General features: G+C 39.6%; 1 protein-coding gene and 1 long non-coding RNA gene across 3 annotated transcripts in view; both read left to right on the plus strand.

The window, feature by feature from the left end:
• The window catches only part of PIK3AP1 (phosphoinositide-3-kinase adaptor protein 1), a 47,921-nt gene extending 40,504 nt beyond the window's left edge, over window positions 1-7,417 (plus strand). For both annotated transcript variants that reach the window (XM_053450315.1, XM_053450316.1), the window contains exons 11-17: window positions 98-163; window positions 859-1,067; window positions 1,474-1,546; window positions 1,633-1,785; window positions 2,907-2,977; window positions 3,184-3,290; window positions 6,963-7,417. In XM_053450315.1, coding sequence (XP_053306290.1) covers window positions 98-163; window positions 859-1,067; window positions 1,474-1,546; window positions 1,633-1,785; window positions 2,907-2,977; window positions 3,184-3,290; window positions 6,963-7,026 — 743 coding nt within the window. In that variant the 3' untranslated portion in view covers window positions 7,027-7,417. The remainder of the gene's footprint in view (window positions 1-97; window positions 164-858; window positions 1,068-1,473; window positions 1,547-1,632; window positions 1,786-2,906; window positions 2,978-3,183; window positions 3,291-6,962) is intronic.
• Window positions 7,418-8,322: 905 nt separating this feature from the next.
• LOC128468563 (uncharacterized) lies at window positions 8,323-9,008 on the plus strand. The gene is made up of 2 exons (XR_008345863.1): window positions 8,323-8,394; window positions 8,463-9,008. It is a non-coding gene; the product is annotated as an uncharacterized LOC128468563 (long non-coding RNA).
• Window positions 9,009-16,318: the final 7,310 nt, after the last annotated feature.

Raw genomic sequence — 16,318 nt, forward strand, 5'->3', positions numbered from 1 at the left:
AATATGAGTTAACTATTTTCCAATATATTGATATTTTTTTTTAGATAAACAAATTAATAATGCTCATGTTCATTTATATGTATACCCTTTCTCTTAGTTTTTCCTGAAAAAACACAAGTGAGAAAAGAAAATATTTATGTGGAATCTGTACCCAAAAAGAGAGGTATGTCAAATATTTATACAATTAGCAAATTCAGCAGAGCTGGAATTCCATAAATATACTATTCATTTATGTGACTTTTAGCCATTTTTCATTGCCAAAATATCCTACCACCATTCTCTCCACTCATCAAGAATTGTATTTGTGTATGTCATACAAAAAGTGGTAATAATCAGTGCAAGAATACGCAGTCCAATAATTTTGGATGGAAATAATTTGCTTGTCTTTTTATTCCATTAATTCCCAATTAAGCTAAATATATATTATGTATCTTGCATGTTGCAAGTAAAACATGCATGCATACATGAACATACAGCAGATATACACAAATATGACCAAAAGGCAGTTTCGTATATTTCGTAGCTACCATTTTATTTTATATTTATTTCTTATATGTACAGTACTCTGCAAAAGTTTTATGCAGGTGTGAAAAAATGCTGTAAAGTAAGAATGCTTTAAAAAAAAAAAGACATTTTAAAAATCTAAATCAAATCAATATTTGGTGTGACCACCCTTTGCCCTCGGGACAGCGTCTATTCTTCTAGGTACACTTACACAAAGTCAGGGCTTTTGTAGGCATATAGTTAGGTATGATTAAACGATTATATACCAAACTGAAACAGAAACAGCTGTATAGGAGGAATAAGCTCTTCTCACCATACTGATCTGATTGGTTTTGTTAACATTCTGTTTCGCAGAAGTCACAAGTATCAAGATAAAGAGAGACAGGCCTCAGTCAAGTGTATATGACCCGTTTGTGGGTATGAAAACCCCAGGTCAGCGAGAATTAATCACCTTACAGGAACACGTAAAGCTAGGAATGGTCAGTGTGGATGAAGCTTTACTTCAGTTTAAAGAATGGCAACTAAACCAGAAGAGGAGGTCTGATTCATTTAGATACCAGCAGGTACGTCTTCAGTGCAAGTTAATATACATTACACAATATTTATGACATTTAGTTTAATGGTTTCACAAGTTGCCTAAAATATACATAATTGTGTAATACGTACATATAGTGTGTTAAAGTGGTAAACACATTGAATGCCACCTATGCACCTTGTGTCATTGACATCATTTGTTGATTAGTCCAAGCTGATAATTGTTGTATTCCTACTTAAAATTTAGTGAATAAACCCTATAAGGCTATAATGGTATATTTCCACTTTGCTGCTTTCCACCACATCCCAGACAATTAAAATTAAATGTTGCTATAAATATCTTCCTGTTTGATTTAATACTAACCTGTATGTATATATATATTTTTAACAATCAATGCTCTTCTCAGTTTATGATCATTTTCTGTACTGTTTTAGGAAAATCTAAAAAAATTAAGAGACAGCATAAATCGAAGGCGAAACGAAAATAAAAAGCGAGGGAAAAAGTCGGGTAATTGGCTTTCAATTTTTGAAATGCTTATTTGACAGAAAAATCATTTTGTGTACAAAATAGAAAACTATAAAATTTTACTTTAGATTTAGAGATCACTAAGCCTATCCGCCGGGGTCAAAATACTGAAACGAAACCAGAGTTTGCTGTGTATGAGTCATACCCCAGGATGCCTACTCCATCCAGGAAAGAAATCACGCGAGGAAACTGGAAGACAGACAGCACGTCTAGCACTACAAGTTGGTGACTCTCATATTACTTGCTGCTCACTGTGGAATATCTTGATTTTTTTCTTTAGCAATGTCAATTATACATAGGAGAACTTCCACTTACATTAAATATAGATTGTTACATATACTTAACTTCCCAAAACCAGAACGGACAACCAGACCAGAGGAGAGGTAGTGAAGGTCTAGAGTGCATGCTAGGCAAATAAAGAAGGTAATATAAGACAAACTGGAACTTTTGACAGCACTGGACACCAGAAGCATAGAGAAGGTCACGGACATATTAGAGATGATCGACTGGTGCCAATTGTAGGAACAATTATTGGGGTTGGGGCTTGATCAGGAGCTGGAAATGTGGTCATTTAGATAAGTGAAGGAACAGTGGGGAAGCCACAGGTTGCAGCACTCAGAGCAGGTCCAAGAAGTAGCGTATTCATAATGCAGAGCCAGTTAAGCCAACTTAAGTAGGAACAAGTAGTAAAGTCCAAAATACTTGCTGAGGGTCAAGCCATTTGAGTTTATGTACAAGATTCTATTACTCGTGTGATGTTATTTAATTTTAGAAGGATTGTGTCATTTCCTCTGCATGTGCAAGAGGGCAAAACAGATACCTAAAATAAGAGAGGAACTTAATCAAGGGAGAAATATGTAGGAGGTTTTCTAAAGAGGAAGGAAATAATATGTAAATATATGCTCATTTGAAAAATAGCTCACCGAAGACATTGCTCTGATAAATTCACCTAATAAATAATTGGTATGGTTTTGCCTAATGTAGAATTCTAATTACCTTTTGTTATTTTATTATTTTTAAGCGTCAACCTTTGTGTTGGCATACCTGAAAAAAAGGCGTAAGAAACATAGACTACTAAGCCATGCTGCTTGTATGAAAACATTTTTTTAGTTGTGTTCCATTCCTTTGAGAAGTGGAAATACTGGGTTGTCTGGTCTGTCTATTCTTGCCACTTACAGGGGAACCATCACCATCACAGCTTTTGGCAAGACAAAGTAATCTACCTAAAGCATGCTCTTTTGGGTTTTCAATCAATGTCCTGTTTTAACGTTCCTCTATACTTGTCACAGTGATGCAAGGCATACTTCTTATGCTAGTTATTTTGGTTTTGTCTTCTGCACAGGCAGTGCCAGTAACAGATCCAGCACACGGAGCACGTTGAGTATCAGTAGTGGGATGGAAGGAGATAATGAGGTAAATTATGCGCCTTTACAGCATTACAACCATTGCAACCACACCCAATGTATATATATATATGTCTCCCAGTTAGACATGTATATACCTATACTAACTAAAGAAAGAAAATGTTGTGATCTGTCTTGGGGTCAGCAGGAAATGTAGAATATTAAAATAAACAGCCTACAGAAGTCCTCATAAATCCAACATTTCTACTTTTGTAGGATAACGAAGGATCTGAACAACCACAAAGGCAAAACCCTAGGCATTCTTTGACGGAACACAGGCCACCACCTAGGCCACCAAGAATACCTACCCAAAGCCCTATAAGGTAATTAGAACCATTTTATCCAACATATAAGCAAATCAACTGGTGCATTTTTATTCCTATGCTTCATTTCCTTTGTGTATGTTTCTTGTATGCTTCCTAGTTTTTTTAAATACTGATGAAAACAGTAAACTAACTTGGAGATTTGGACTTCGAGAAAACATTATTGTCCTATCCATCTCTCATTCAAGGACAGCATTTTGGATATATAAGCAGGATGTACTGTGACTGCTTTAGTGTTCACATACATGCCCCCCAACTGTCCCGATTATGGCGGGACAGTCCTGATTTTGTGACTCTGTCCCGCCTGTCCCTACCTCTGTAGCCGTAGGAAGGGTGAGGCGAGAGAGGCACTCGCCTCGGGCGCAGCTGCGAGGGGGCTAACAGCCACCCGATCAGCAGCTGCAGGAATGTGTGTGTCTGTGTGTTTGTAAGCTTGTGTGTGTATGGGCAGGTGTGTGTGAGAGAAATGTAGGTATTTGTGTGTGTATGTGTGTGTATGTGTATATATGTGTGTAAAGGCAGTGTGTAAGGGTCCTGGGAGGGAGGCTAACATTTGCTGCTGTGGACTACTCTTTCAATGATGCTCAGCCAGCATCACGGTGGACACCTGGCTGGCTGAAAATCATGGGAATTTTTATTCACAGCTAACATCTGCAGCTTTAGTTTTGACTGCACTTCCTGCACTCATGATGCTCAGCCAACATGATATAAGCAGTATGTCTGGCTGAGCCTCATGGGAACTGTGGTTAACTGCAGATGATGTGACAGGTGTTAGTTGTGGATTACAACTCCCATGATGCCTACTCATGGTGGACACCTGAATGTCTGAGCATCATGGGAATTGTAGTTCACAGCTAACATATGCAGCTTTGTCCACTGTTAACTGACTTCCCATTATGTTCAGCCAGCATCATGGAAGTAATATATCTGGCTGGGCCTCATGGGAATTCAATGCAATGTGGTGGTTATTTTTAATATGCATGACTGTACTGACAAAAAGTGGCGAAGCAAGCGCGACATTTTAAAGTGCAATTGCTTGTATTGGTCAGTTGCGCAAGTGTCCCTTGTTCACATTTTGAAATGTTGGGAGGTATGCATTATACTAGTTAAGGGAATAGTTCTGTTACTAAAAAGAGGGTTCAACAAGCAGAACAGTCTTTGCAATAAGACAGTATTAAAAAAAAAAAAAGTTGTCTTCTGTTCATTATGAATATATTGCATTTGAATCATTTACAAAAATATAAGTTACCATTTCAGAATTAAAGTATCAAGTGATTACCTATAATGACAACTTCCAAGTTAAAAGTCTGCAATTACAAAAACATAAACACACTTTCCTGTGGTGCTGGTCTGAATTATTTTTCAACAGAACCTCGTTTGAATAAATTCTGCTTGTTACTGTGCAAAGGCTTTGATGAGTTACCCTAGCAGGCAATAATATTAATACACAAAAATAAATATTGGTATAGCTTAATATTCTAAAATGAAAATGTCACTTTTATTAATCAGACTATGAGTAGAAATCTCTATGAATAGAAAAAAAAATCTGAAAATTACATTTAACCAATTAACCCACCTGCATTAACCAACCTGCCTGTAATCACCTGAGACGACTACAGACAAATAAGAAAGAAGAAAATAGACCATGTCAACACAAATAAGAAGAAAATGCATAGTTAATGAGGAAAATTTATAAGAGGAGGCATTCCTGAGTTAATTATGCATTATTAAGGGAAAGCGAGAGAAGCCCAGTTTGCCATTGAAATGCATAATGAGGTTAGGAAGCAAGCTCTATCATGGAGAAGGTATCAGGGTAATCATTTGCTAATAACTCCCAGCTCATTTAGCCCTTTGCAATACAACTGCTTTAACCCCTTAACGACAATCCACGTACATGTACGGGGTTGCCGTGCAAGGGGTTAACGACAATGCCCGTACATGTACGGGCTGCCGTTAAATAGCTGCATCGCCGCGATCGCGGCGTTTTCGCCGCGATCGGCGGCTTTGCAGCATCCACGGAAGCCTCCCAAGTGAGGCTGACCGTGGATCCGGGGAGGGCAGCCCTTGGCAGCCCTCCCCGGAAGAAAAATGGCCGCCGCCGCACCGATCATGAAAGATCGCGGCGGCGCCCGGCTAAAACAGCTTAGGAAGCGATCTGAATCGCTTCCTAAGCATAAATGGTGTTACTGACATGCCTCGATATCGAGGCATGTCAGCAACACTACCCCCCTACCCCGATCGCCTTGTGATTGCTCCGAAGAGCAACCACAAGTGCCATCCTGTAAATGACGTTGCCGTCATTCACAGGATGGCATCAACAATAGAAATGAGTTCATAGAGGGTCTATCCAGACCCTCTTGTGAACTCTCGAGCTCCTCCTGCAGGTTGAATGCAGGTACTGCATCCAACCATGCAAGGTCAATGGAGCCCAGCTCACTAATGAGTGATTAGTAAAAAAAAAAAAAAAAAAAAAAAAATAAAAATTAAAATTTTTTTTTTAAAAAAAATGTTTTAAAAAAATAAAAATAATATGGTAACATATAAAAATCCCCACTGTCACCAAAAAAAAAAAAAAATTAATAAGCAAGTCCTAAAATTCTTTATCTTTACAAAAATTCCAGCAGGGAAAGAGTTAAAATATTGGCATTACAAATGCCCATAGGGTGTCTCGTATTAAAAAATGCATGAGTGGATGGGATAAATTGAATTGGCCGGGTTCAAAGGTGTCCCAAATATGGGACATGGGGCAGTAGGATCAGATGTCTAAATGGCCAAAAAATACACACCTCACAAAGGCGGCCTTTTACCTCCCAAATAACCCAACAAACCCATGCATGTGGGGTATCACTGCGCTCAGGAGATGTTACTGAACACATATTGGGGTGTTGTTTGACAGGGACATATACCAGGAGCGATAAATTTATACCTGAAGTACAACGTGTGTGAAAAAAATACAAAAAAATGTACTACCATAAAGTTTCACAAAGGCTGGTGGTAAAATTAGTGCATGGAAAGGGTTAAATTACCAGCATGTGAAATACCTTGGGGTGTCTAGTTTTTAAAAATATATGACTTGATGGGGTAAATTGCATTGGCCGGCTTCAAAGATACCCGAAATGGCACATGGGGCGAAGAATTACCAGATTTGGAAAAAAAAGTTTTGAAATAGCAAAACGCTACCTGTACTTATTGCCCCATAACGTGCAGAAAAAAGCAAAAAAACATAAAAACATTGGGTATTTCTAAACTCAGGACAAATAGTAGAATCTATTTAGCAGGTTTCTTCATTCGTTTTTGCAGATGAGTAAAAGTTTTCTGTTTAAAAAGTGAGAAAAAGTAATTTTTTAACAAAAAATCCCCATATTTTATCATTTTTTTTATAGTAAATTAGATGATATGATAAAATTAATGGTATCTAAAGAAAGCCCTGTTTGTCCTGAAAAAAACAATATATAATATGTGTGGGAGCACGAAATGAGAAAGAAGAAAATCACAGCTAAACAGGAACACCGAAAAATGTTAAAATAGCCATTGTCCCACAATATACTACGAGTAAAAACCCCTATTGTCCTTAAGGGGTTAATAAAACCCTTCCTTGTTTGTTTATTTTTTTAAATGAATGAATAATAGCACCTATTAACTTTTTTCTACCTTTGCATTTTAACATGTCAGATTTCCACCGACAACATCTGATAATAAGTGGAATCCACCTCCCGTCCCACCAAGAGGAAGATGATACATCTTGATTTGGCGAAGGATAATATTTCAGAAAACAATAAGCACCGAGGATAACTCTTAACATCTTTAAAAAAATACTGTGTATTTCCTACAGACTAATTGTGCTATCATGTCCTACATGTCTTGCTAAGTAAATCGTGGAAGCCGGGTGTTATCTTACCTATTATGTGTAAGAGTTGGAAATGTGTAAACAAAATATGCCATTTGTGTGTTCCAAAGAATGCAGCCATACTACATGCTTCTCATTTACCATGATACATGAGGTTAACTGCTTACTATAGTGGAACACTTCATTCCGCTTTACAAAATAGAAATGGTGTCATTTAATGCGATTAGGTGGGACAACGTTACAAATTACAATTTTGTTTTAATACAATAATTTAAAGCAATATATTTAATACCAGCTGTGTCTAATTTCACCATATTGCAATATCATTCAGACACTTCAAATCCTTTTTGACTGATGGGATATTTCTGAGCCAGTCAGTCACGGAAGGACATGCTGATGTGTCAGCCGCTCTGCATTTCACAAACTGGCTAACACATGGTTTGACACATGCGTGTGTACTGAGCTAACAGATATGCAGATATGCAGATATGCTGAAGATATTCAGGTCCAAAATTAGACCATTCCAGCCACAGCCAAATTTCAGGGACTATTCTACTGGTAAGGGTTAAATCGACAATTTATTGTCCTTAAGAAACTCACCAAGGAAGCTTGCATTTTAAAAGTACTTTATTATGCATTCTTTAAACGTTAAAAACACAGTTACTTCCTCAATGTTTAGAGCATTCTCTCTCAATAAGTAGTAGGAAATCTGAGTCCATATTTTGTGGGTGCACATGGGAGAATCTCGTTAGGACTCCCCCCAATGATGTTTCCTGGAACAGTGCTGAGCTGAGTGGCGGTGAGTATATCAAATGTCAAGATACGTGTTTTCAGGTGAACACATCTGCTGCAAAAAAAATAGCTGAGGGGTCGGGGGGAAAGGAGGAAATATGAGGGAATTCTACAGTTGTCACTCTGCCTTTCAAAACTCATTGGTGTTAAGTTTTAACCCCCTCCCCAAATTTTTACAGATAACTCCCATTGCCAATGCAAAGACTTAAAAGTGACGGCAACCAACTACATTGTTATGGTGATTGAACCATTCCATTGGTTGCTTTGATGATACAAAATCAACAATCAACTAAATTCTGTAATTTGTCATTGGTTTAGCCTTCTTACTATATTACTTTGTAATAGGTATACATAAAGCAGCTTTTACTTTTAAAAAAAAGCTTTGTTTTTGTGATTTACCATTGATGATCCTTATTTTTAGGAGTAATTGGGCTTTATTATGTTGTGTTGCCAATGCCATATCATGTTGCATAAATATTTAGCTTTAAGAATTTGTATCTCCTAAAAGTCTACGGCCTTTTTGAGTGATGGAGTGATAGATTTGTAAATCAATTCCACACATAGGGGATCAGGCCAATAAAACATGTATTAGGCTGTGGCAACAGGTTTAAACCCTTTTTTTGTGTGATCTATCAACCTACTACTGAATGTGTCTTAATAGATTTAGTTATGGTAAAAGAAAATGAAATATTGCGTTGTGGAAAGTCGTAGCATACTTAACTTATTTCCAAACCTTATGTGCATGCTTGTACAGATAATTTGATGTTTACGGTAATTTTTCAGTGGTTCTAATCTGATGCCTTCATTTAAACTTTAATTTAATTGTACCTTAATTGACAAAATGCAACACAGAATTAGCAAATGTATGATTCAGGATTTGCGTTGTACATATTTCTATATAATGTATGTATTGTTTCTAAAGTGTTGTGTGACTTTATAAAACATATAAAGTAAATGCACTTTGACAAAATACACATTACAAATGTTACAATTCACAATTAAAATAAAACTGTTCAAATTAAAAACATACTTTTTCCAAAGCTTGAAATAAAACCTTTTTGTATAGGCATACATAACAATTTGTAAATGTATGCATTTTCTTTAAAAAAAAATATTTTTTAACAAAGAGCAAAGTGTAATTCATTTTAATTCATTCAGTCAATTACAATAATTGAACCGATACAATACGGAAAAGAGACAGGTTTTTGGGTATTCTTAAAACCTGGAGCCACCTCTGAGATTATGCTCTAGTTTTGATAAATTGCTGGACAGATAGATGAGAAGTGTTACGGTCTATGAAGCCTATGTCTATTATTTAATGTTTTCATACAAGTGGAATGTCAATTCATATGTATATACATACAATCTGTTTGTTCATCGCTGAATTTATACTTATCAGGAGCTTCATAAGTTTGTCATTTTATCAACATTCCAGTGTTTTTAAGAGCAGAAATAATGTGTAAAAACACTTGGCTACTGGTTTTCCAGAGCTGGGCTAAATTAGGTGCAGCTACCAGCTGTGTAGCTGCATGAGCATAAGACAGGTAACTGAATTGCAAACCATGCTTTAATGATCTTTTGTTAAAAAACATTTTAGGTATAGATGAGTCATCAAATTAAGCCGGTAATTACTAGACTTGGGCACCAGGGGGCTCTCTGTTGGTCGCTCATACAGACTTTTAAAACTGCAACTTACCCGGCACATCCCACTGGTCTCCCTGTTCTATCAGTTAATAAATGATAGAACAGGGAGACCAGTGGGATCTGCCGGACAAGTTGCTTCATTAGGGGTTAACTTTTTAAAGTCTGTACGAGCGACTCTGTTGGTCGCTCGTACAGACTTTTAGGCTCCTGGTGCACTTGTTGCACCTTAAGGGGTTAAGGGGGCCGTGCGAGTGATGGTTGGTTGATGCCAGAGGAGGTCCCTGTAGGCGACTAATAGGCTCATTCGCACTGCCCTGTAACCCGTGACGGCGAACCTGCGGATTTCCACTTCCGTGAACTGCCGCGATGCCAAGGTAAATTAGAAGGGGAAGGGACCGGGGAGAGTGGTAGACGAAGACGATCACGAAGATCTTCATGGTGTGTGTCTTCGTCTTCACCTACGTTTTACCGCTGCTGTCTTCTCTTCGGGATGTCTTCGGAACGAAAACACACTCTTCGTGTTCGTTTTCATGTTTGCCCGAAGACGAATGCACAAGTCTAGTAATTACTGGAACCTCCTAACAAAAGTAATCTGCAAAAACACGATGTGTACTATTTTGCATTGCTCCCTCCCTACCCCTTAAACCATGCTAGTTTTCTGCAACATCAGCAGGACCATCCACAGACGTCAACTGGACTGCCTACCCGCATACCGAGAAGGGAGGGATCAGGGTAGTCGGGGACTGAAAGTTCCCAGGTATGGATATAAGTAATAAAAACTGTGCACACAAGTAGTATGTATGTATGTATGTGTATATATATATATATATATATATATATATATATATATATATATATGAAACCAAAGAAAAAATGGGCACTCACGGGTCTTTGCAGTAAAGTGCATTAAGCACAATTTTATTTCAACCAGCACAGCCAACGTTTCGGACCACCTCCGGTCCTTTCTCAAGGCCATATATATATATTTATATATTATATATTTATTTTTTCTCTGCTGCATATAATCTGAGGTATATTTGCTGGCTTTTTTTTTCCTTCCCTTCATGAATAGACCACAAATACCAACACTCCTACAATTGTTACTTTTTAAATTGCACCATGGCATTGATTTCTTTTCTATGCATTTTTGTTATTATGGAACGTTTTTTTTTGCCATATAAAATTTAAAAAAAGTATTAAAGTAGCGCCGGCCGGCGGCATCAGCACCCTGCGGCCGTTTAGAATAGATTTCGGGGGGGGCCTGGGGAGCAATTGCCCCCCTGCCCCCAGGCCCAGCCCATCCCTGTAAGGCAGTGCTGGAAAATAATGGTGGGCACACAAAATATTGAAACTTTGGGTTTCAGTATTAAAGTAGCTCTGGCCAGCGGCATCAGCATGCAGCGGCCGTTTAGATTAGTTTTCCAGCAATCTGATGGCCGCATAGTGATGGGAGGAGCGTGAGGGGTGAAAGCTCCGCCCCCTCGCACTCAGACTGCTGGAGCACCGGATGTCGTGTCACTGACATCCTGTATACATAGAAAACAGTCTGTTGCTACCAGAGGATTGAGGTCTAGACGAAACCGCCCAAAAGTGGAAGTAGAAGGTTAGTAAACCAATTTATTTTTGTACAAGCTATATAATATTTTTTTTGTATTCATTAAAAACAAAAAAATAGGTATGTGTGTGTATGTAAGTGTGTCCGTGGGGGACAAACAACATAATGCCTTTTTACATTATTAAACAAAAAAAGTTCAGCTCCCCAGTGTCACTTCTGTCCCCAATCAGCTCCTCCCAGTGTCACCTCTGTCCCCAATCAGCCCCCCATGTCATTGCTGTCCCCATTCAGCTCCCCAGTGTCGCCTCTATCCCCAATCAGCCCCTCCCAGTGTCACTTGTCCCCTTTCAACCCCCCCCATGTCATTGCTGTCCCCATTCAGCTCCCCAGTGTTACCTCTGTTCCCAATCATCCCCTCCCAGTGTCATCTCTGTCCCCAATCAGACCCTCCCATTGTCACCTCTGTCCACAATCAGACCCTTCCAGTGTCACCTCTGTCATGTCATTGCTGTCTCCATTCAGCTCTACAGTGCCACCTCTGTCCCCAATCAGCCCACTTTGAGGTATGATCCTGGTAGGGTACTCATATTAGCCTTTACAATTTTCCTGCTGCTGTGTACTATACTTCCCATAATCCTCAGCCAGTATCATGGGGGCATATAACTGGCTGAGCATCAGGGGGACATTAGGTTTTGCTTTTTTACCATCCTTTGTTGCTATTAAATTTACTTATGTTGAACCACATTTGAATCATATTTGTATTTTTATAATGAATATGCATTCAGGAAAATCAGGAAAAGATGGGCATGTATGGTGGGCTGATTCGTGGCACAATGGGCCACTTCACTTGAGTTGCCCCTCAGGCCTTAGGCTGCCAGTCCTCCCCTGCTGCCTTAACACTCTTGGGCATGGAGTTCACCAGAGCTTCACATGTTGCCACTGGAGTCCTCTTCCACTTCTCCATGACATCACAGAGCTGGTGGATGTTAGAGACCTTGCACTCCCCCACCTTCCGTTTGAGGATGTCCCACAGATGCTCAATAGGGTTTAGGTCTGGAGACATACTTGGCCAGTCCATCACCTTTACCCTCAGCTTCTTTAGCAAGGCAGTAGTTGTCTTGGAGGTGTGTTTGGGGATCAATCAGGGTGCCCATGCTGACCTGTCCACTGCCGAAAGTGGCTACAATGGGCATGTGAGCATAAGACCTGAACCAAGAAGCAATGGAAGAAGGTGGCCTTATCTGAAGAATCACATTTTCTTTTACATCACGTAGATGGCCAGGTCCGTGTGCGTCACTGGAGAACACATGGCACCAGGAAACACTATGCTGAGAAGGCAAGCCGGCAGAGGCAGTATGATGCTTTGGACAATGTTCTGCTGGGAAACCTTGGGTCCTGCCATTCATGTGGCTATGACATGTACCACATACCTAAGCATTGTTGTAGACCATGTACCCGCTTTCATGGACACAGTATTACCTGATGGCACTGGCCTCTCTGCACAAAACAAAAATGGTTCAGGAATGCTTTGAGGAACACAACAAATGAGTTCAAGGTGTTGACTGTTCCCCAGATCTCAATTCAATCAAGCATCTGTGGGATGTGCTGGACAAACAAGTCCAATCCATGGAGGCCCCACTTCGCAACTTACAGGACTTAAAGGATCTGCTGCTAACGTCTGATCAGTATATATATATATATATATATATATATATATATATATATATATAAATATATATATCTGTATATATATATATATATACATACTGTGATAAACCCTGTAGCATGAGGGCCATAAATGTCACATTTAGGGGTCCTAAGCACAGTCCTCTAGGGCAGAGTCAGTAACACCAGCTTGTAACAACACAGCGCTTTATTTTAACTGTTTAAATGCAACACCCAAAAAACCAAACCATAAAAAGAAAACCTAGCTCCCAATTGGAGCCCTCTCTAACTGAACTATGCTGGTCCAGACTGACCAGCCTAATCACCCACTAACTCGACCTCCCAGCCAGATCCAGCTAAGCCAGGCTCTGGAAAACCTTCTCCAGACAGCACACAAAAGGTCCAGGCAGGTATTGCCTCACTTGGCTCAGGGATGGTCTTCTTCAGGGCCTCTCCTTGGCCTGGGAGCACAGGGAACCTCCTCTTCCCCCAACAGTCTCTCTGAGTATCAGACTCCAAGGGTTTTTTAGTGCCCAACACCTGTGCCTGACACCAGCCCCATAGGAAACCCGGATCGGATCCTGCAGACTTCTAGCCTCCTGGAAAAGCCAGCATGGATTTTCCACAGAATGTTCTGTCTTTGGGAATGGGTCAAAGTCAGACTGGCCTTTTTTAAGAATCTTGAAGTGGCCAGAGGGGCACTTTATCCCCAACCAGGCCCTTTGTAAAAATACCTTTGTAAAAATAATGTATATCCATGTGTAAATATATGTATATATACTGTATATGTTCTACCCCATTGATATAAATATAGAAACATGGACTCTCCCTGATACATGTATACAAGTGTACACATTCGAACATCTATAATAAGCCATATAATACATTACTAACTGCCTGTAAAGGAGATAGGTGGGGCTTTAATCAGCGTGGATCAACTAACTCCCTTGCCATAAATGTAATCCCCTTACAGTACAGTCTATTTTCCTTCTAAGCTTATTATTCTCTCTTCTTACCCTCTAATTAGCCCATTAGTCTTGTCTACCCTAAATACACTACATGTAGAAATATATAATTGGGAGATCTATACTGTCTGCTGATAGCTCCTATAACCTCTACCCCCATTAAAGGTTAATGCAGGCTAGCAGGTTTAGTGAAATCTCCTTGGGCACCATCAGAATGCATGCAGCACCACATTGGTGTACCTTATGTGAAGCCTTCAACCTCCCAGCAGGAACCTATAAAGCCTACATTACTCTTAAACAAATGTATTTCACTATATAGCCGACAAATAATACTTCATATACGCATACAATACATATACCCAAAAACAGCCAATTAATATATGCACAGGCAAATATATCTCTTGTATTAACCCTGATTCCCTGGGGCTCCAGACACATTTTTGCCCCGTAGGAGGATAGACTAATTATTTTGTTTTTTTTTTGTTAGATGACACTTACACTTTACCTAAGGAAAACTGTATATTTTTTCTGGACAAGTTCAGCAATTCATGTATTAAACAATATATTACTTGGTAGGCACACATAAAAAAGGGTTAAATTCTATATTTATGTTAAAGGAAAAGTAGAAAATTGGAATGTCTGCAAGTATTTTGTCCCTTGTTTTTCAGGGCCACAATCCGTATCAAATGACTGAGCATGCTGTAAATTGTACTCAAGGGATGAGGTTTTTTTCCAGCATGTTAGACTGCTGATCTCACAATACATCTGCTAGCAGCATGCTGTCACCTTTACTTTTAAATGTTGTTATTATAGCAATATCATGCCCTAATCTCTACCCAAAGGCAGAGATCGAATATAACTTTTTAAGCTGGAGAAGCTGAGAATTGGTCTGTGATGAACATAATCTTTTTTTACTGTAGATGAAGCCTTCTCGTATGGGCAGAGCAGGAGATGGCTGCAAATTGTATCAAGAGCTGATTGGCAGCCCTTGAAAATACAGGAAAGGATGACATGCATCACATATATGTAATTGGCATTAGGGGTCGATTTTGCCAATCACATACATTGTGATCACATTCTGCCACTATCATTCCCTGGATGATTTGATATCTCGATCAGTGACTGAAACATAATGAGCCTAATTAACTTCCCTTCCATGACAGCAGGGTTGATCTATAAACATACCTGTTTACACAGAGCCCACCCCTGCGAGATGTGGGTAAGAGGTCTCGCTGACATCAAGGGTGGCCCTGCTGACATTGCAGGTGGTCCCACTGATGTCAGTGGGCAGTCCAGCTGACATTGCAGAACACACACAATTATTGGAGAGGAAGTGTGCTGGGAGTGGGGGCGGTGCGTCACCCAGGGAAACACTTTGAGACCTGGAGGGTCTTATTTTTTTATTGTCATGCTGGCATGCATACTAACAGGAAGAACCAGATCTTGGACATCGAGGCAGATTGCAGCCTCCATAGACCCCATGTTACAAGATCCTACCGTGAAAACAATGTATTAGTACTCAGTGTGCAATTGTGGGTGCCTCTCCAGAGACCGGGACCCATACAGCTGTACCCACAGAATATTGTAGATGTACTGAAATGTAATGAATTATAGACAGCCCATTATGCACCATTAATATACACAATTACTATCCACTATTTATATGGCAGAGACCGTGAGAGAGGAACTGAGCAGAGCTACCACAGATAAAGATTTGAGTGGTAGTAACAAATATTCAAATAGGAACTTTAGTATTTGGCACCTCTGTAGCAAATTTTGTAGTAATGTTACCGGGACAAAATATGTAACCTCAAGAACAAGGATTCTTCTTTTTGGGGGTCCTAAAATGTGTCTGGAAAAAGCAAGGTTTTTGAGCCACAAGGTTTCATAAGGAATAAAACACATGCACATTTTGCTTGCAAACTACATGTTACAATTTACATGCTAGATGATACCTAAGCAACACTTTCTATAGCGTATAACTGACAATACACAAATCATACCAAACATATGTAACAACACATATCAGCTTACAAAGTAATCTAATTGTAAATACATAGAAGAGAAACTGGTGCGCCATGTTAGCATACTCACCTTCCACCGAGCAGCTTCTGGGTTTTTGTGATTTGAGCCCCCACTGATTTCTGCAGGAGCTCTTTTATTACACAGAACTCAAAAGTCATCAAAAGTATAGAGTTGGGGATTAAAAATCTTTACTGATCCCAATTATGATCTTGGCGCCTGATGCTCCAGTCAACCTGGGCCTTAGGTGGTAGATAAGGATACTACCGATAGCTGTAACGTCACAAGGCTTGTGGAAATCATTGCTGCCAATGGGACACTTACAAAAAAAGCTGACTATAAAGCCATTTGCCCTACTCCAGAAATTAGACCCCGCGGTGTCACTAAGACCAACCATATGGACATCAGTAGGTATAGTAGGCATTTCCCATTGCTACGCAGAACTTTCTGGCTTTGGCTACATGGAGCCCCCCTTGCGGAATGGAGGCAGGAGGTCCCACTGACGTTGGTGGGCAGTACCTGCATCATCGTGGGGCAC

Source organism: Spea bombifrons, chromosome 11 (genome assembly GCF_027358695.1).
Source record: "Spea bombifrons isolate aSpeBom1 chromosome 11, aSpeBom1.2.pri, whole genome shotgun sequence".
Taxonomy (NCBI): Eukaryota; Metazoa; Chordata; class Amphibia; order Anura; family Pelobatidae; genus Spea; species Spea bombifrons.